This window comes from Gymnodraco acuticeps, unplaced genomic scaffold (genome assembly GCF_902827175.1).
Source record: "Gymnodraco acuticeps unplaced genomic scaffold, fGymAcu1.1, whole genome shotgun sequence".
NCBI lineage: Eukaryota > Metazoa > Chordata > Actinopteri > Perciformes > Bathydraconidae > Gymnodraco > Gymnodraco acuticeps.
The window spans coordinates 5,111,090-5,131,121 of NW_022992351.1; the positions used below are offsets into that span (position 1 = coordinate 5,111,090).

General features: G+C 41.9%; 1 protein-coding gene across 3 annotated transcripts in view; it reads left to right on the forward strand.

Annotated features, from left to right (window-relative positions):
• LOC117541943 (neural cell adhesion molecule L1-like protein) overlaps nt 1–20,032 on the forward strand; it is a 62,548-nt gene that overhangs the window by 24,093 nt on the left and 18,423 nt on the right. For 2 of the 3 annotated variants that reach the window (XM_034209308.1, XM_034209307.1), the window contains exons 2-15: nt 4,715–4,885; nt 5,173–5,211; nt 5,416–5,531; nt 6,163–6,344; nt 6,451–6,585; nt 7,069–7,209; nt 7,846–7,957; nt 9,021–9,184; nt 12,867–13,032; nt 13,572–13,696; nt 13,907–14,011; nt 18,589–18,786; nt 19,208–19,278; nt 19,377–19,599. In XM_034209308.1, the coding sequence (XP_034065199.1) occupies nt 5,185–5,211; nt 5,416–5,531; nt 6,163–6,344; nt 6,451–6,585; nt 7,069–7,209; nt 7,846–7,957; nt 9,021–9,184; nt 12,867–13,032; nt 13,572–13,696; nt 13,907–14,011; nt 18,589–18,786; nt 19,208–19,278; nt 19,377–19,599 (1,765 nt within the window). In that variant the 5' untranslated portion in view covers nt 4,715–4,885; nt 5,173–5,184. The remainder of the gene's footprint in view (nt 1–4,714; nt 4,886–5,172; nt 5,212–5,415; nt 5,532–6,162; nt 6,345–6,450; nt 6,586–7,068; nt 7,210–7,845; nt 7,958–9,020; nt 9,185–12,866; nt 13,033–13,571; nt 13,697–13,906; nt 14,012–18,588; nt 18,787–19,207; nt 19,279–19,376; nt 19,600–20,032) is intronic. The other variant, XM_034209309.1, reaches the window with a different exon arrangement.

A 20,032-nucleotide genomic window follows, 5' to 3' on the forward strand; every position in this document is an offset into this window, starting at 1 on the left:
CTGTCCAATCCCTTGAGAGCTCCTACAACACACCTGTCTGATGTCAGAAAGAAAAAACGTGTTTTGAAGTGGATAGGGCCTGGAGGCATGGAGCAGAGCCAATGAATACACTGGTGCACAATTCTTGTTTAAAAATCTTAAAAAAAAAAAAAAAGTTTACTTTCCTGTGTGTCAAAGAATAGATTTCAAAATACTGCTGCTGGTTTATAAAGCACTGAATGGTTTAGGCCCAAAATACATTTCTGACCCCCTGCTAAATTATGAACCATCCAGATCTCTCAGGTCTTCAGGGACTGGTCAGCTTTCTGTCCCCAGAGTCAGAACTAAACATGGTAAAGCAGCGTTCAGTTATTATGCTCCAAATATCTGGAACAAACTCCCAGAAACCTGCAGGTCCGCTGCAACTCTGACTACTTTTAAATCCAGGCTGAAGACTTTTCCTTTTGCCGCTGCTTTTAATTGATATATTCATATCTTAAACTGCACTGTAACTTTTATTACCTTTTTTTTAAATTAGTGTTTTTAAATGTCATTTTATAATATGTTTCTTAATGTCTTTCATTTTTTTAATAAATAAACTTACCTTTCCTTAAATTTTGTTTCACATGATACATTTTCCAGGGATTGTCTTAACATCTATACATCACATATGATAGAAGATACTTCTATCGACACTATCCACAGTCCACATGCATTATAAAAAACAAATCTTTTTTATATGAACATTGACCAAACAACCAATGACTTAAGGCTGTATTTTACTTGAATAATGGATCTGTGGAAAACCAAATATGCTGTCACAGTGCACTTACAGTACCAATTCACCGGCTCTATACAAGGAAAATACTTTTACATTACATTGCATTTAGCTGACGCTTTTGTCCAAAGCGACTTACAATAAGTACATTCGACCAGGAAGACACAACCTTGAAGAAAACAGAATCATATAAGTACATCAGGTTTCATAGAGCCAAACATTTCAAGTGCTACTCAACTGGCTTTAGGTAAGCCAGTCCTTTATTAGTATAAAAGTGCTTCGTTAATAGTTCTAACGCTCGAAGTGGAGTCGAAAGAGATGAGTTTTCAGTTTGCGCCGGAAGATGTGCAAGCTATCTGCCGTCCTGATGTCAATGGGGAGCTCATTCCACCATCTTGGAGTCAGGACAGCAAACCCACGTGTTTTTGCCGATGGGAACTTGGGTCCCCCTCGCAGCGAGGGCGCAGCGAGTCGTTTGGCTGATGCAGAGCGTAGTGCACACGCTGGGGTGTACGGTTTAACCATGTCCTGGATGTAGGAAGGGCCAGATCCATTCGCAGCATGGTAAGCAAGTACCAGTGTCCTGAAGTGGATTCTAGCAATTACCGGAAGCCAGTGAAGGCAGCGGAGGAGCGGAGTGGTGTGGGAACATTTAGGAAGGTTGAAGACCAGACGAGCCGCTGCATTCTAGATGAGCTGCAGAGGTCGGATGGCACATGCAGGTAGACCAGCCAGGAGGGAGTTGCAGTAGTCTAGGCGTGAGATGACGAGAGCCTGGACCAGAACCTGAGTCGCTTTCTGTGTCAGCTGGGGACGTATCTTCCTGATGTTGTAAAGCGTGTATCTGCAGCAACGGGTTGTAGCAGCGATGTTTGCAGTGAAGGACAGGTTGTTATCTAGGGTCACACCCAGATTCCTTGCAGTCTGAGTCGGGGAAACAACTGAGGTGCCGATGTTGATTGTTAGGTCAAGAGTGGGACAATCTTTTCCCGGGAGGTAGAGCAGCTCAGTCTTGTCAAGGTTGAGCTTGAGGTGGTGAGCAGACATCCACTGAGAGATGTCAGCTAGACAAGCAGAGATGCGTGCAACGACCTGGGTCTCTGAGCGGGGAAAGGACAGAATTAATTGGGTGTCATCAGCGTAGCAGTGGTAAGAAAAACCATGCGGGCTAATGACTGATCCGAGCGAGTTTGTGTACAGGGAGAAGAGGAGGGGACCAAGAACAGAGCCCTGAGGGACCCCTGTAGTTAATTGACAAGGGTCGGACTCAGACCCTCTCCAAGTCACCCTGTAGGTACGGTCTTTCAGGTATGAGGTGAGGAGGGAAAGAGCAGAGCCTGAAACTCCATGTTTTTGGAGAGTGCGAAGGAGGATCTGATGATTCACCGTGTCGAATGCAGCAGACAGGTCCAACAGGATGATGACAGAGGAGAGGGATGCAGTTTTGGCAGTGTGCAGTTCCTCCGTGACAGCAATGAGAGCAGTTTCTGTGGAGTGACCTGCCTTGAAACCAGACTGGTGCGGATCCAGAAGGTTGTTCTGATTGAGATAACAGGAGAGTTGTTTAAAGACAGCGCGTTCAAGTGATTTAGACAGGAACGGGAGGAGAGAGACAGGCCTGTAGTTTATAACATCAGACGGGTTGAGAGTGGGTTTCTTTAGGAAAGGGTTTACTCTTGCCTCCTTGAGACTGTTTGGAAAGTGACCAGAAGTTAGAGAAGTGTTGATGAAATGGGTGAGAAACGGTAGAATATCAGGAGCGATAGTCTGAAGGAGGTTTGAAGGGATAGGGTCCAGAGGACAGGTGGTAGGGCGGGCAGAAGTAATGAGGGCAAGAACCTCACTTGGAGAGAGAGGCGAAAAGGAGGTTAGTGTGTTGGTGGAAGGAGGGTCTGGTGACCCAGCGGTGAGTATAGGTGAGTCAGAAAAAGAAGAGCGAATATCATAAACCTTTTTTTCAAAGTGGGTAACAAAGTCGCTTGACAGAAGTGAGGAGGGGGGAGGGGCTTTTGGAGGGTCCAAGAGGGTGGAGAAGATGGAAAATAGTTTTTTAGGATTGGAATAGGAAGATTGAATCTTATCTTGAAAGAAAGTGCTTTTTGCCTGAGAGATCGAAGCAGAGAAAGAGGAGAGGAGAGCCTGATAGGTTAGGAGGTCGTCACGGTGTTTGGATTTCCACCATTTCCGCTCTGCTGCCCTAAGGACGGTTCTATTAGCACGCAGCGCATCATTTAGCCAGGGAGCAGGAGGGGACTGACGAGCCTGCCGAGATGTGAGAGGACAGAGAGAGTCCAGAGAGGATGAGAGAGTAGAGAGGAGAGTTTCTGCAGCAGAGTTTGGTGGCAGGAGTTGGAACGAGTCAGAGGAAGGGAGGGCTGAGAGCACCGACGAGGCAAAGGTAGAGGGGGAGAGGGAGCGAAGGTTACGGCGGACAAGTGCAGGATGAGAAGAGATTAGTTTGTTATGTTTGGAAAGGGGTAGAGAGAATGAAATGAAGAAGTGATCGGATGTGTGGAGCGGGTTTACAGAGAGGTTAGAAGTAGCGCAGTTCCTTGAGAATATGAGATCAAGGACATTGCCAGCTTTATGAGTCGATGGGGACGGAGACAGTGAGAAAGCAAAGGCGGTTAACAGAGATGTTAGTTTGTCTATCTTCCCCGTCTGGAGGTTGAAGTCTCCGAGAAGTATAGCGGGAGGGCCAGTTTCAGGGATGTGTGAGAGGAGATTATCTAATTCCTCCAAGAAGTCCCCCAAGGCGCCTGGTGGACGGTAGAGAACAACAATGGTTAACTGTATAGGATGGGTTACTGTGACGGCATGTAATTCAAAGGTGGAAGGAGTGAAATTAGGTAGTTTGAAGAGGGAAAAGCTCCATTTGGGAGAGAGCAGGAGACCAGTGCCACCTCCTCTGCCAGTGGGTCTGGGTGTATGGGAGAAGGAATATGCAGTGGAGAGAGCTGCTGGGGTGGATGTGTTGGATGGAGTAATCCAGGTCTCAGTGAGAGCAAGGAAATCCAGAGACTGCAGGGAGGCGTAGCCAGAGATGAAGTCAGCCTTAGGAACAGCTGACTGGCAATTCCACAGGCCACCAGAAACTAGATGTTGGATCTCAGTGGAGCACGTGGGATAGACGAGAGCAGGCCGGTTATATCGATTAGGAGATACACGGGGCCAGTGATAATTGCGAGAAGACACATGAACAGGAATGGAGAAAATACACATGATTATAGCATGAGGGGCTAGAAAACTAAAGAAAAGAGAAATAAGACACCAGCTCAATCAGAGTAGGATTTGCCTCCTCTTTGCCTCCCTCGTGACTCCCGCAGGACTCCAATGTCTTTGTCAGTCTTACTCCCGCAGGACTCCAATGTCTTTGTCAGTCTTCGGCTGTCTGACGCTGAAGCTGACGCTCCGGGAAAGAGCTACCCAAAATGGACGCCTGATTGCTCAGTTCTCACAGCTGTAGGGCCACGCCCCTCTAATTAGTTAACTATCTACAGCTGATGGGCGACAATAGACTGGCCCTGCCTATATTAATGCAGGCTTGAGTGCTGAGACCTGTGAAGCAGGTTTTGCCTGAGCAGATCTGAGATTTAAAATCTCTCAAACGCGATTTAGCCGTTTAAGCTACAATAACAATTATACAGAGTCGAATAAATGAAACAGAGAAGTCTAATTAAACAAGAATATAACTTACAGTGGTTGCTGCGTCAATAGGTAATGTCGTCACCGGGTCCAGATGCACACATCTTACTTCAGGGCATTTCCATTAACGTTCCATTAATGACAATGATGCAATTTACTATCATGTGACCTAAGTCTCATTAGGAAGCTCTGGTTAAAATCACGCACACTTGGATGCATCATGAATAGCTCTGGTTCACCTGATGGATATATTGGTGATGTTCTGTCTAATTAATCTGCTGAAATCATTGATATGAATGTTTTCTTGTTCAGGTCTCGAGCACATTGAGCAGGATGAGAGGGTTTCTGTGGGCACTGATGGCAACCTGTACTTCGCTTATGCCTTACTGAAAGACAGTCGTCAGGACTACTGTTGCTTTGCCTCCTTCACCAAAATACGCACCATCGTCCAGAAAACCGCCATGGCTGTCATTGTCAAGAGCTGTAGGTTAACCACAATACAGCCAGCTGTACTTCTGTCATATTTTTTTATTTGTATAGTACTTGATAAAAGGATCTGGGAGCACAATGTATTTTCCATAGACTATTACAAATTGTGAATCATCCCATCAAGGACAGATCCCTGAGATCTTCACTCTCTAGCAGGGCTTGTCTTGTCATGTTTATGCTCAATGATAATCTGTTATGACTACTGAATTCAGCGACACATATCGGTGAAAACAAACTATCACTACCCGTATCATTCTCAAGATGTTTTGTTTTTGTTCCAGTGAAACCTGGCAATGAATCTGCTGACAGCGGGGAAGCCAGTGAGTGATATTCACACATCAAAGCCTTCACAGTAAAACACATTCCATATCATGTGAACAGGCAGCATTGCAGGGTTGATTTGCATGTTGCAAACACTCTGCAGATAACACATTGACTCTAGGCGTGTGTGTAGTTAACTATTATTTAAACATTGATTTAAAAAAGGAGAAATTACTGAAGGAGACTGTTTTCTATGTCCAAAGCAGCTGAACCCCCCCACTGTGAGGATGCCCGGCCTGCTGCTGCCCTCTGGTGTTCAGACAGAGAAGGTGCTGCTGAGGGGAAAGCATCTGGAGCTGGAGTGTATTCCTCATGGATAGTACGTATATGTGCAATATCATCACTGTATATTGTATATTATTAAACATAATAAATAAATGGCAGATTAATAACTTAATTTAAACTTTATCGTTAATAGTTATTTACTGTAAAGCAATTATATGAAAAAATAACGTTTACACATTGTTTGTAATTCTATAACTTACGTTATTTTCATGTATAATATAATCAATGCATTGATCAATTATATATTGTATCGTAGCTGATGAGGAGATAACAAATACAAATATTTGTTAATATTACCAGACCAAACATTTAATTACCATTAACAAATTATGTTTATAAATGCTTTACAAAGTATTTATTAACTAATTACGAATGCAATATATTCATCAACTTGATAGCCACCTGAATAGTGTTTATAAACAGATTACAAACTAATTATTAGCCTTAAATATAATGTTACATCCATCTCCATATTATGTATACATCAATACATTGTTAAAATAACTTACATTTCAACATTTATAATAATCTGTAAACATTAGTAATTAATATAATAACTATTGACTAGTTACTCAACTATCAAATACCATTTGGTTATATATTTTTTAATTAATCATTCTATTCATCTGCTATTGTGGCAATTGACATGTTTTTTCATGTCGTAGTCCGACCCCGAAGGTAACATGGATGAAAATGGGAGACGCGCTGCCTTCACGGACAATATTTAACAAACATGGAAAGCTGTTGTCCATTTCCGCTGTAGATGAGAGTGACGCTGGGAAATACATGTGTAAAGCCCAAAACTCTGCTGGAGAAGCTGTCCACTACTTTGATGTAATAGTGGAAGGTAAGAGCTAATTATGCATGTATTTGTTGGTGCATTTGGTTTTGCTTGGAAGATAAAGCTGTTTTTAGTTTTTTAATTCAACAAGTGTCTTGTTAACGTCTCCCAGAGCCGCCAAAGTGGCTGTCAGAGCCTCCTCAGAGCCAGCTGACCGTGATCGGGACTGATGTTCACATCAAGTGTTCGGTCAGTGGAAAACCATTGCCGGACATTACATGGAGGAGGAATGGACGACTGTTCAAAGGTAAGTGGAAATGATTCGAGCTGTGATTTTATGCATATTATAATAACACTGGACAGGAGGGCGGTGCAGCAAGCAGCTATACACAGCTTTAACCACCAATATTATATTGATTTATACTGGAATAGTTTGAGTATTTTTGTAGTTTTGTTTAAAGTATTTTATGTATTCTTACGGTTGTTTTTCTTTGTTGCATATACATTTGAGTTAATTTCCACTGAAGTTTAACTGTGCTATGTGAAGGTAAAGTTTTGTATTCAACTGTAAAATGTCCTGCCTGAGTACGCGACTGTCTTTATGTAAAGGGTTTGTGTAAGAAGATTATAAATATTTCTGGAGAATAAGAACAAGGCTTAACATTTCGATACTGTGAATGTTTGTCATATTGATCTAAAAAACGTTATTGATTGTAAAGCAAAACCTACACTGATGTAGTCCATTGTTAAAGACTTTGATGATTTATGTATGCCTGTGTGTTCCTGTCAGACGACCCAGTGAACAACAGGCGAGTGCTCGATGACACCGTGGTGCTCCACAACGCCAAAACAGAGGACAGCGCCGTCTACCAGTGTGAGGCCTCCAACAACCACGGCAGTGTTCTGGCCAACATTAACATCATGGTCATAAGTGAGTATTACAGTCAAACTTTACACAGCCAGCGAGGACAAATGTATTGTCTTATTAACACAATGGCCAATTGATCAGGTACACCTGCCTCTGGTAAATGTTGTATAGTTTGTTTGAGATCAAAAGCATTCCACAGCTCCTTTACATTTTGAGGTGGTTTTATTCTCTCTACAAACATTGTTTTTTCTGATCACAAAAGGTACAATTGCACATTATCCTCAATCAGCCTGCATTCCATCCATAAAGCCGAGTTTGACTTAGCCACGGCCACTCGTAATAACTCAAGTCTTGAGAGAAGAAAACCCTCTCAGCATCACCTTTTTTTGATAACACTTATGTTTCAGTTCTTCTTCTTAATGCAACCAACATTTGTAAGAAATATGCAAATGTATTTTTTGAATGAAAAAAAAACCTTGACATAACTGAAAATGTCAAAAGAATTCTCAGCACTTGGGCCTCTATAATAGATCATTTATCTCTCAAGTATTGCAAGAGGTGTGATGCCTGTGCCTGCATCTGAATTATATCTGTATTTTCAGTTATCTGCTCGCTTTCTTTCTTGTGGAAAAAAATCACTCATGGGCAATAACTTGACATTTGAGCTGCTGTTATCTCTCCTCCTTACCTTGCTCTTAGATATGGCTCCTTTGATACTGACAAGGGACTACCAAGAGTACGCTGTAGTATTAGGAGGGGACATCCTCCTGAACTGCAGTGTTTTCAGCTCTCCGCCATCCAAAATCTCCTGGTAAGTAATCACCCAGAAGAACAGGTATATTAGTCTGTCATTTTGAAACATATATAGTGTTAAAACAGAAAAACTCTACATCTTTTTCAATGTGAGAGGTTTTTTCCAGGGGACAGTACATACCGCTTTATCAGTCAGTTTGAAATCAGTTCATCAGGAATAAACCGGAGCACATACTCACTGCAGTGAATCACGCTAGCAATGAGTGACACACTGCTTCAGGTGTTGGCATGACATAGATGTGACATTTATACTTGTTTAATGGGATAATCCTCCCCCTTGTCTTGAAATTGAGCTAATTGTATCTAAGAAATATCACTGCAGCTCTGCTACAGATCCACAGAAGGGAAATTGGATATCAGACGATCCATAATACGATAGCTTTACAAGAACCTTTTATGTTTAGCAAAGATTCAATTTCAATTCATTGAAATCAAAAGGAAAAAATAAATTAGGGCAAAAGAACAAGGTAGAATAATATACTTAAGATGATATATTGTATGTATGTAAAATAAGACTGTGACGGGGCTCTATTTGTCCGTTCAAAAAACACTGGCCTAGTCGGTTGGGTTAAGCTCCAAAACTTTATTTATAGCACCAAAAACAAAAAACGGAACCAGCACAATTTAAACAACAAAATAAAAATCCAAAACAGGCCGTCCCTTTTGAGCTCATAGCCCCTCCCACAGGCTTACCGTCAACAGGTGACAACAATTAAACTTCAAACCACATTTCAACATAAAACTCCGACCCAAACATAAACAGGTTAACCACCTCTTAACATAATCATTCCCCATAATTAACAAACGTAAAATAAATAAGAAATTGCATGGTTCATTTCAGGAATTTAAAACACGGAAGTGATGCGCCTTCCCCTTTTCTCCGAAATGTTTGGTGTGTGTGTGTCGGCTGTCAGTGGCGGAGTCAGTTACTCTGTGACCCGCTCCGTCACAAAGACTTACACCTAAATGACAATTGTAAAAATGAAATGGGCATGATTTACTGATCTTAATGAAATACCTGGAGTTGTTGCATCTTAATTGGCTAAAACGTTCTCTCCTAGGGCCAGAGATGACACGCCGGAAACCATTGATGGGATACGCTTTTTCCCTCTAAACGAATCTTTGCAAATCATCAGTGCAGACAAAGAAGACAGTGGGAGATACGAGTGTGTTGCCTCTAACAGCGAGGGCAAGTCTGCTATCACTGCTGTGCTGGATGTGAAAGGTATTTCAGTGACATGATTAGAGCTTTCTTTAAGCAGGAGAAAAAGTCACTGCATACAATTATTCAATATACAGATATTCACCCAAATGAAAAAAGGAGTTACATTTGCAAACCACATTATAAATACAATTTAAGTTTGATTGTTTTTAACCCACGCTGCTGTGATGAATAAAGTTATAACCCAGACATTTTTGGTTCTAAAAACATTCTGAGAATTTACCATTCATTGTTCTAGGAATGTTTTCAGCGGGAAGTTTTCTTTTGGTTCCCAGAATGTTCTTCTGAAAGGTAGGATAACTTTCTCTAAAAACATTCTTAAAATGTTTGGTAATAACTTTCTTAAGATATTTTTGATAACCTTCTTAAGATGTTTTTGATAACATTGTTAGAACATTATGCCCTACTGTTCTTAAAACTTTTTCAGCGGGATGTTTTATTTTGGTTCCCAGAATGTTCTTCTGAAAGGTAGGATAACTTTCTCTAAAAACATTCTTAAAATGCTTGGTAATAACCTTTTTTTAATGTTTTTGATAACATTGTTAGAACATTATGCCCTACTATTCTTAAAACGTTTTCAGCTGCAAGTTAGATTTGTTCATGTTGCCAGAATGTTATTATTTTAGAGTAGGATAACGTGCTTTGTCGTTCCGATTTATCAGAAGTCTTTTTTTTTCTTTTTCTTTTTAAAAATGCGACCAGCAGCTAGTACAAGTCTCTGTCGGTGTCACATGTACTGGAGGGGACCCAGAATCAGACTCGGAATCAGCTGGTGAAAGTAGGCAGGGGGGGGGGGGGGGGGAGGAGAGAGAGAGAGAGAGAGAGAGAGACACACAGTAGAAACAAACACATACAAACACTAACAGTGACAGTCAGTCTGTTATTCTATATGTCTGTTGGTCTCAAATCTAAAGGGTGCAATAACTATTTGTATCCAATATGCATAAACAGCGGACACTGTTTATACGCAGCCCTCACAAACCACACACGGCCAGATAGCTTATCTAACAGTTAGAACCTACATACGAGACACAACCTATAGTCAGAAAAAAGTGTGATTATTTTCTGATATTTTACACTTATGATATTATGAATACTGTGGGCCTTCATACCTTAGTGTGATTAGTGCATGTGAGTGAATATTGGCATGCAAATTAGTTTTTATACGTCCTATTCATTGTCTCAATGCGCTCATACATCTTAAGAAAGTTATCACCAAAAATGTGAAGAATGTTTTTAAAGAACGTTATCCTACCTTTCAGAAGAACATTCTGGAAACCAAAATAAAACGTCCCGCTGAAAACATTCCTAGAACAATGAATGGTAACATTCTCAGAATTTTTGAGAACCAACAATGTCTATCTGGGAACTCACACATGCCACCACAAACATGCAATATCTGCTTACAGCTTATCATGAATTACGTGCTTGCTTGTTTTTTTCAAAAGGAAAATATGGTGACATCAGATTTTTCAAACAAATGCAACAAGTTTGTTTTTTAAAGCGCTCTAGAAATAAATCTGATGTTGATCATGACCGTGTTCATATTTGCCATCACAGGAACATTTTATAAAAAAAGAATAACATCCTGAAAACATTTTCAGAATGTTTCTTGGAGAATGATCTTAATTTGTTATCATGTAACATTGAGGGAACGTTTTATAAAGAATATCTTTAATGTGTTACCCCAACAACGTCCAAAACACATCCTTAGAATGTTGCAGGCAAAACGTTCCACTTTGTCAACATATTACATTAAAGGAACATTTTATAAAACACTTTCTGTCATCTCAGGCCTCAATAACATCCTCAAAACATCCTCTGAATGTTGCAGTTAAAACGTTATGTCTTAGTTAACCTTAAACCTTATAGGCAGGGCTGCACATAACTGGTCCGCATTTGCGCACCAACATTGAGAGAGAGAGAGGGAGAGGGAGAAGAGGGAGAGAGAGAAGGGAGGAGAGAGAGAGAAGAGAGGAGAGAGAAGAGAGAAAGATATTTGCGAGTTGCATATGAACCATAGACTGTATATATAAAGATATGAACTCAGGGCCGGCCCGTAGCACAGGCGTAATCGATGTTCGCCTAGGGCGCCAGATCTGTGGAGGCGCTGCGCTGGCAGTTTTGGGAGGGAAAAACATTTTTTTGGCCATTGGTGCTCATCCTAATTTTCGGCCTTGATGTAACGATATTCACAATTAAGTAAATGTATACCCTTTTCACCCCGGTTACACGTTTCATTTGCCCTATACGATGGGCGCTGTAAGTGATGAAAATGGGGGATGTTGGCTTATCTGGCAACCGCAGCTCACAGCCAAAATGCGAGTGAGTGAGGGAGAGAGGGAGGGTGCACCGGTACCGGCGCTGTTATTAGAATCTGGTGCTAGCTGCTCTAACGGATATAAGAAGAAGATGTTTCTAGAATAATGTGGAGAGAGAGTCCTCTCCAGTCAGACTGAGAGGCTGATAATACAGCTCAGTGAGGTAAAGGACTCTTGAGTGTTTAGATAGTTAACGTTAGTCTAAGTTCAAACGATTTGGTCACAATTTATGTAAACACATATTTCCAAGGCACTCCTTTATAATTATTGGGATAAACAGGTTTGAAATCATTCCAATGTATACTATAGGACAGTAACCAAAAATATCCTATAAAACTGGAGAGATACATTTTTTTTTTTTTAAGGTAAAATAAGATATGAAACAACACAAATAAAATAAGTTACATCCATTTGTTATTGGCTATGGTAGGTTATTGGTTATGTTCACATACTTATTTGATTACATCCACTTGTCTAAGATGACAACAGAGACTTTCGACCCAAACCCAGCTGTTGACTTGTGGATGCAAGCAGCTAATCACAGACTCAACCAGAGAGAAAGTAGTAGGCCTACATCATCAGCTACCATGTCTGACAGAGAGGAAGACAGTGAGGAGAACAGTCAGGAGGGTAGTGATGACAGCTTGTAGGATTACTGCTCGTGCTAATGTTGTCTTGTGTTCACCTCTGCATGTGTGTTCTGTGTTCACCTCTGCATGTGTGTTCAGTGCCGTGTGTCTGGCAAATAAAGACCCCCTCAAAAGTTACGGTTTATTTCATTTTAAGGATGAGCACCAAGCAACATCTCCAGGTGCTCCTTTGAGAACCAGGGCAAAAAAGTGATGTGCACCCCTGCTTATAGGAACATTATTTGAAATAATAAACATCCTAAAAAGATTCAAACGTTTCTTTAAAACATTATTAGAACCTGTAGTTAATGTTAGCCAAAGTTGTGAGAACGTTCCCCGCTAGCTGGGAACTAGGTGGTCTGTAAGGTCTGTTGAAACATGCTTGTGCTAGAAAGCCAATAAATATCTTAGCATCCAGACCAACAATTCATCTTTTATTGATTGGTAGTATAAGAAGATGCTGCATAAATAATAATGTGGTGGAACATATTTTGAAATCTATTTTTCATGAATGAAAATCACCATGAAATGTATTGAGCAAAATCCGTACATTTCCATCGAGGAGGCAGTTACTGCGAGAGGGACACATTAATAAACTAAATAAATTGGCTGAACTTCAAATACATGCATCTCATTTGCAGCATGCAGGCATTATAAATCATTATTCTCTCTGGCTGCACCCTATCTTATCTTTTTTGATGTGTTTTTGTTCTTGGGATTTGTTCTTATCTTTAGACCCTACACACATAGTATACCCACCTCAGGACGTGCAGGTCATCAGTGGCACCACAGCCCAGCTGATGTGCCAGGCAGAGTATGATAAAAGCCTGCAGAGCACGTTTGAGGTGGTATGGAGGAAGGATGGTGAAGAGATCCCACTTTTGTCTGAAGAAAATTCCAGGTAGGCTCCTGAGGTTTGAAAGTGTTTCCATTCGTTTTCAAGTGTTTTTTTTCTCCTAAAATGGGTTTGTTCTGAGTCTTTATCTCTTTGCTTATCCTCAGGAGAAAAAATGCATTACAGGTCCAGAAAGCTTTGTGCTTATCCTACTCAGTAGATGGTCAAAGACAGGGGATTTTGCAATTTTTTGTCTACTTAATAAATTGCCTGATTACCTCTGCCAAGTCTTTGCTGGCCTGCTTAGTGCGTAGGTTGTTATCTAAGAAAAAACAACACATTTTTTGTAAGATTTACTAGAAAGCTGGAAAGGCTCTAGCAGAAACTATTGCATTTTAAACGACCTAGCACATAATAATCTATAATTATCTAGCACTATGTTCATTTTGATGAAGATTTAAGAAAAAGCGTTTCCTATTTTACTTCATTATTAACAATGCAGAGGATTGTGTAGCTTTTGCCGGAGGTGCAAGATGCTTTCTGACTGTTTAATTAATTGAACTTGAATTCTATCTATGTACTAACAAATGCATTTTTATGTTCAGATACTTTGCGGACTATGGCATGCTGCAAATCATGAGTGTGAACCTGAGCGATCAGGGAGCGTACACGTGCGTTGCCAGAACCAGCCTCGATGAGGACAATGCCACTGCACTGCTCACCGTGCTGGGTGAGATGGTTGTGTAAATAATATAGTATGGAATATCATTCATTATTGACTAGACATTCCTTGAAAGGGCTCAGAATATAGACAGTGTTATAAATATTTGAAAACAGTGGGTTGCATTGTGGTTTTGATGTCATTGTAATGTTTCAGCTCTCTACATGTTTCAGATTATAAATTGACTTTTGATCCTGTTGTATTTGTTTTGTTTTGCAGATGTTCCCGATGCTCCCAAAATAGTAGAGATTTCAGAACTTCAGAGTCCGAGGAATATTAGCCTGTATTGGATATCCGGGAGTGATCACAACAGCTCTGTGAGAGGTGAACAGTTAGTGTAGAAGAAGTAGAACAGCTGATGTCTGAAAATAGGTGTTAGTGGTGCTAAATAATGCAACAGAAAAACAACATGTTCTCAGGGGTCATCAACAGCTGTGACCTGCTGTGACTATTAGTTGTTACAATTAAGTTTACAGCCCACATAACGATGTAATTACTTTTTAATTATGGTATTTCAAAATAAATAGAGTGAGGAAAAAAGTTGTGTAGGTTGAGTGAATGGAATAGAATGTTTTTCTGCAGTTACTGTAGAAAACAACATAATAGGATATTAGCAGATACATGATTTACATGCTCACACCCAATTATATTTTACTTAAGTAGCAATCATATAATGTAAAAATAAATGTCTCAAATTAGAAGTACTCAAATTCTGCATTAAAATTAAAGTAAAAGTACAATAGTGCTTAAAATATATTTAAATTAGTTCATTTAAAAGTACTCACAACTGGAATTCAGAATCATAAATATAATAAGATGCATTAATGTGTTCATTACCTAAATATAGTAGCTGGTAAGGAGGACATTTTAACTACTCTACATAAAGCTGATTAGCTTAATCCATTATATTTCTTCAGAATTTCTGAGAGTATACTTTGTATTATGATTCTGAATCTGAAAAGTAGTAACTAAAGCTTTAAAATAAATGCAGTGTAGTCACAAGTACAAAAAAATATAAATATATATAACAATGGAAATAATTAAGTTGGAAACAAGTAGCTTGTACAAGTACAGTACTTTAATATCCCTGCACACCTACTGGCACTTTCAGCTAATTTTGTTCAGTGAGTGCTGTCTGGATGAACAATCCCTAACACGTAAATAAGTTGAACTTTAACACCTAAAGTCTGCAGACTAGTGTTAAACCCTCCATTACAAATGTTCTTTGATACAAGTTAAAATCTAGATGCTGCGCATTGTCATGTTTTCTCTGAGAGTGAACAGATTCGGCTGCATTGATCACTGTTAAGTGCTAACTAAAGTTATTTCACAAGAAAAGGCTGCAAGTGGCAGTGAAGTGTTCAGGAACCTGGCACAGAAGCTTGTGTCTCATTTATACTTCAAAAAGGGTCTCATTTATTTTTGGAAACTTGTGATGAAAATATGTTATATCAAGTGTGTCCTTGTAGTGTTTATGTGCTTTGATGTGTGTTATCTATGATCAGAATAGACATGCCTGAAGAAGATCCTTTGTTAGTGTAAAATGTGCTGTTTTGTGTTTAATTAAACATCTTGTAGCAGCACACATGAGTTATGAGGCCAGAAATTCTCTAAACGATATCCGTGGATCAGTTTGGCTATAAGCACCAAGTGAATGTGTGTGAAGAAATATTAAAATGATCTGATTAATGGACTTCTGTGCTAGTCATGGATTGGCCATAACAAACACCATGTTCGAACATAAGGATGCTCATAAGTGTACGTGGTACCAGAGCACCCTAGGCAGAAGGTCCATGATCGATTTCGTTATCGTATCATCGGACCTGAGGCCGTATGTTTTGGACACTCGGGTAAAGAGAGGGGCGGAGTTGTCAACTGATCACCATCTGGTGGTGAGTTGGGTCGAGTGGCGGGGGAAGCCTCTGGATAGACCTGGTAAGCCCAAACGTGTAGTTCGGGTGAACTGGGAACGTCTGGAGGAGGCCCAAGTTCAGGAGGCCTTCAACTCACACCTCCGGCGGAGCTTTTCGGGCATTCCTGTGGAGGTTGGGGACATTGAACCAGAGTGGTCGGTGTTCAAAGCCTCTATTGCCGAAGCCGCGGCGGGGAGCTGTGGTCTCAAGGTCCTAGGTGCCTCAAGGGGCGGTAACCCTCGAACCTCCTGGTGGACACCGGTGGTCAGGGAAGCCGTCCGACTGAAGAAGGAGGCCTTCAGGGATTTGTTATCCCGGGGGACTCCCGAGGCAGTTGCAAGGTACCGACAGGCCCGAAGGGCAGCAGCCTCATCCGTGGCCGAGGCAAAGCAGCGGGTGTGGGAGAAGTTCGGAGAAGACATGGAGAAGGACTTTCGGGCGGCACCAAAGTTGTTCTGGAAAACTGTCCGACACCTCAGGAGGGGGAAGCAGGGAACCATCCAAGCTGTGTACAGTAAGGATGGGACGTTGTTGACCTCAACTGATGGAGTGTTAGGGCGTTGGAAGGAACACTTTGAGGAACTCCTGAACCCGACAACTCCGCCCTCTATGTTAGAGGCAGAGCTGGAGTATGACGGGGGATCAACACCAATCTCCCGGGGGGAGGTCACTGAGGTCGTCAAACAACTCCACAGTGGCAAAGCCCCGGGGGTGGATGAGATCCGCCCGGAAATGCTGAAGGCTCTGGGTGTTGAGGGACTGTCATGGTTGACACGTCTCATCAACGTTGCGTGGAAGTCGGAAACAGTACCGAAGGAGTGGCAGACCGGGGTGGTGGTTCCCCTATTTAAAAAGGGGGATCAGAGGGTGTGTGCCAATTACAGAGGCATCACACTACTCAGCCTCCCCGGGAAAGTTTACTCTAAGGTACTCGAAAGGAGGGTCAGGCCGATTGTCGAACCTCAGATTGAGGAGGAACAATGCGGATTCCGTCCTGGTCGTGGAACGACGGATCAGCTTTTTACTCTTGCAAGGATCCTGGAGGGGGCCTGGGAGTACGCTTATCCGGTCTACATGTGTTTTGTAGACTTGGAGAAGGCGTATGACCGAGTTCCCAGGGAGTTACTGTGGGAGGTGCTGCGGGAGTATGGGGTGAGAGGGTCTCTACTCAGGGCCATCCAATCTCTGTACTCCCAAAGCGAGAGCTGTGTCCGGGTCCTCGGCAGTAAGTCGGACCCATTTCCGGTGAGGGTTGGCCTCCGCCAGGGCTGCGCTTTGTCACCAATCCTGTTTGTAATATACATGGATCGGATTTCGAGGCGTAGTCATGGGGGAGGGGGGTCTGCAGTTCGGTGGACTAAGGATTGCACCACTGCTTTTTGCAGATGATGTGGTTCTAATGGCTTCATCGGTCTGCGACCTTCAGCACTCACTGGATCGGTTCGCAACCGAGTGTGAAGCGGCTGGGATGAGGATCAGCACCTCCAAATCTGAGGCCATGGTTCTCAGCAGGAAACCGATGGACTGTCCACTCCAGGTAGGGAATGAGTCCTTACCCCAAGTGAAGGAGTTCAAGTATCTCGGGGTCTTGTTCTCGAGTGAGGGAACAATGGAGCGTGAGATGGGCCGGAGAATCGGAGCAGCGGGAGCGGTACTGCAGTCGCTTTACCGCACCGTTGTGACGAAAAGGGAGCTGAGCCAGAAGGCAAAGCTCTCGGTCTTCCGGGCCATTTTCGTTCCTACCCTCACCTATGGTCATGAAGGATGGGTCATGACCGAAAGAACGAGATCGCGGATACAAGCGGCCGAGATGGGTTTTCTCCGCAGGGTGGCTGGTGTCTCCCTTAGGGATAAGGTGAGAAGTTCGGTCATCAGGGAGGGACTCGGAGTTGAGCCGCTCCTCCTTCGCGTCGAAAGGAGCCAGTTGAGGTGGTTCGGGGCACCTAGTTAGGATGCCACCTGGGCGCCTCCCTAGGGAGGTGTTCCAGGCACGTCCAGCTGGGAAGAGACCAAGGGGTAGACCTAGGACCAGGTGGAGGGATTATATCTCTTCGCTGGCCTGGGAGCGCCTTGGGATCCCCCAGTCAGAGCTGGTTGATGTCGCCAGGGAAAAGAAAGTTTGGGGCTCTCTGCTGGAACTGCTACCCCCGCGACCCGACCACGGATAAGCGGGAGAAGATGGATGGATGGATGGATGATTAATTTACCTTGGAAATTGCCAAAAGGCTTTGCATGAAATCACTCCCTTGTTTACTCATTTATTTTACCCTACATGATGAACATTCAGTAACAAGTTGTTAACAGTGATGTTCGAAACTTCATTTTTGACACACCTACGTGGCAGAATGATTGTGCACATTTGACATTAAGGAGCAATTGCATTAGTGGATTTTTCGACAAAGAGTGGTTAAGTCTAGTAGTCAAAAAAACTATAATTCTTGAGCTCGATAAAAAACATCTAATGGTTCATTAAAGATGAGAAACGATTGGAGAGGACTACTGAAAAGGCACTAGGTTGCTGGAGAATTTAACAGCTCTGTTCATGACACCACTTAGATATGTATAATATCGTCATTTTACTTGGTTAAAAATGTTCCTATAAAAATAAAATGTATGTAAACCTGAAACTATAACTTTCTTTTGGCCTTTTGGGGTCAATGAAACATTGATATTTCTTAACTTTTTAGGTTGAGTTTAAAAAAATGTGTGTACCAACAACCCTTGAGCTTTGTGCTAAACCTAATCACCCCTGACAAGCTTTGTAATTAACGCACTGATATGAGCAAACTCTAAGAAAAGGTGTTTATGAGAACGTTCAATTGTTCCTTTATTTATTTTGAGAAAGTGTGGAACATGAACTGTAGACATAATGTATGTTGGACTTTAGAAAAGAATCAAAGGAGTGTGAAGCATGCTTTCTCAGCTGTATTGATGATCTGTTGTACAGTGACTGATCATGAGGATTTCTTCTCTCGTCTGTGAGCACAGAGTTTATAGTGGAGTACGAGGAGAGCCAATGGGAGCCCGGAAGGTGGCGGGAGCTACAGAAAGTCCCCGGTAACCAGGCAACAGCGGAGCTGGCACTACATGGTAACCTTAACTACCAGTTCAGAGTGTATGCTGTTAATGCTGTTGGACCTGGACCCCCCAGTGAGCCCACTGAGAGACACAAAACACCCCCTGCTGGTGAGACTCGCTCCCTTTAATTATCATGTTCTGCTTTGGGTCTCTGTTGATTGTGAAAGCATGCAAAGTTTTAACAATTTGTGAAAAGTGCAGAGAGTTGCTGAGTGGAGAGGCCAACCTTATTCCATTGGACTTTTTCTTGCAGTGGGGGGTATGGATATATTTGGGTCTCGGAAGCCCTTAAATCGCCAATTATCAGCTCCAGCACACGATGCTGCTTAATCATGACTCTCATTTGAATATGCTTGTGTGTCAAATAAGGATACTTGTGCTACAACTACCAAATATTCTGTTTTAGCTGAACAACATTGAGGGATATTTGCATTTTGGCAGTAAAAGACAAGAGTCAAAATAGTTAGATTCACTCAATCATGCTATTTTTCTATATATTCATTATATTATTTTACATTTCTGTTCAAAGCTCCTGAAAAAAACCCAGAAAACATCAAAATTCAAGGCCATTCTCCTAATCAAATGGACATTAGCTGGGAGGTAAGGTATATATTATGGATCTGTATACAAATATAAACAACTGATATTATTGTATTTTGATTATATTTCTAAGACATCAACACTCTATCCTCTTGTAGCCGCTGTTGCCAATTGAACACAATGGCCCAGGCCTCGAGTACAGGGTGCGCTATAGAAAACTGGGGGTGGGAGATGAATGGAAGTTGCATATGGTCAACAGACACTCCTTTGTCGTGAGGAACACGTCCACGTTTGTCCCCTACGAGATCGAAATTCAGAGCAGGAACAGCCATGGCTGGGGGCCAGAACCTAAAATCGTCACTGGTTACTCTGGAGAAGATGGTGAGTGTGATGCAAACGTAAGACTTCCTCAAACATATATACTGTCATTATCATATTTCAATCTATGTGTACATGCTACTCACTTCACTTGTTCTTTAAAACATACCCTTAAGGCTGAACTAGTACATGTACAGTAGCTGTTGTTTTGCTTTTGACTTACTTTGAACTCTTTGTGTTATCAAATCCAACACCGTCTTCAGTCGTCTTTTGGCATTGTCTGCGGGAAAATGTGTCAGGTTAAGTTCTTTCTTTTTCTCATGGTTTTTAACCCTGTGCAGTAGTGACTTTTCCTCCCCCTCTGCTTAGAAAAAAAAACTTCTGTGCTAAATCCAGCAGGTGGCAGATAACCTTTGTAGAGCAGAGGGGTGTCAAATGTCCACTTCTGTCTCAGAAGCTGTGGGAGATTTGACAGATCACGACACACTTTTCGCTT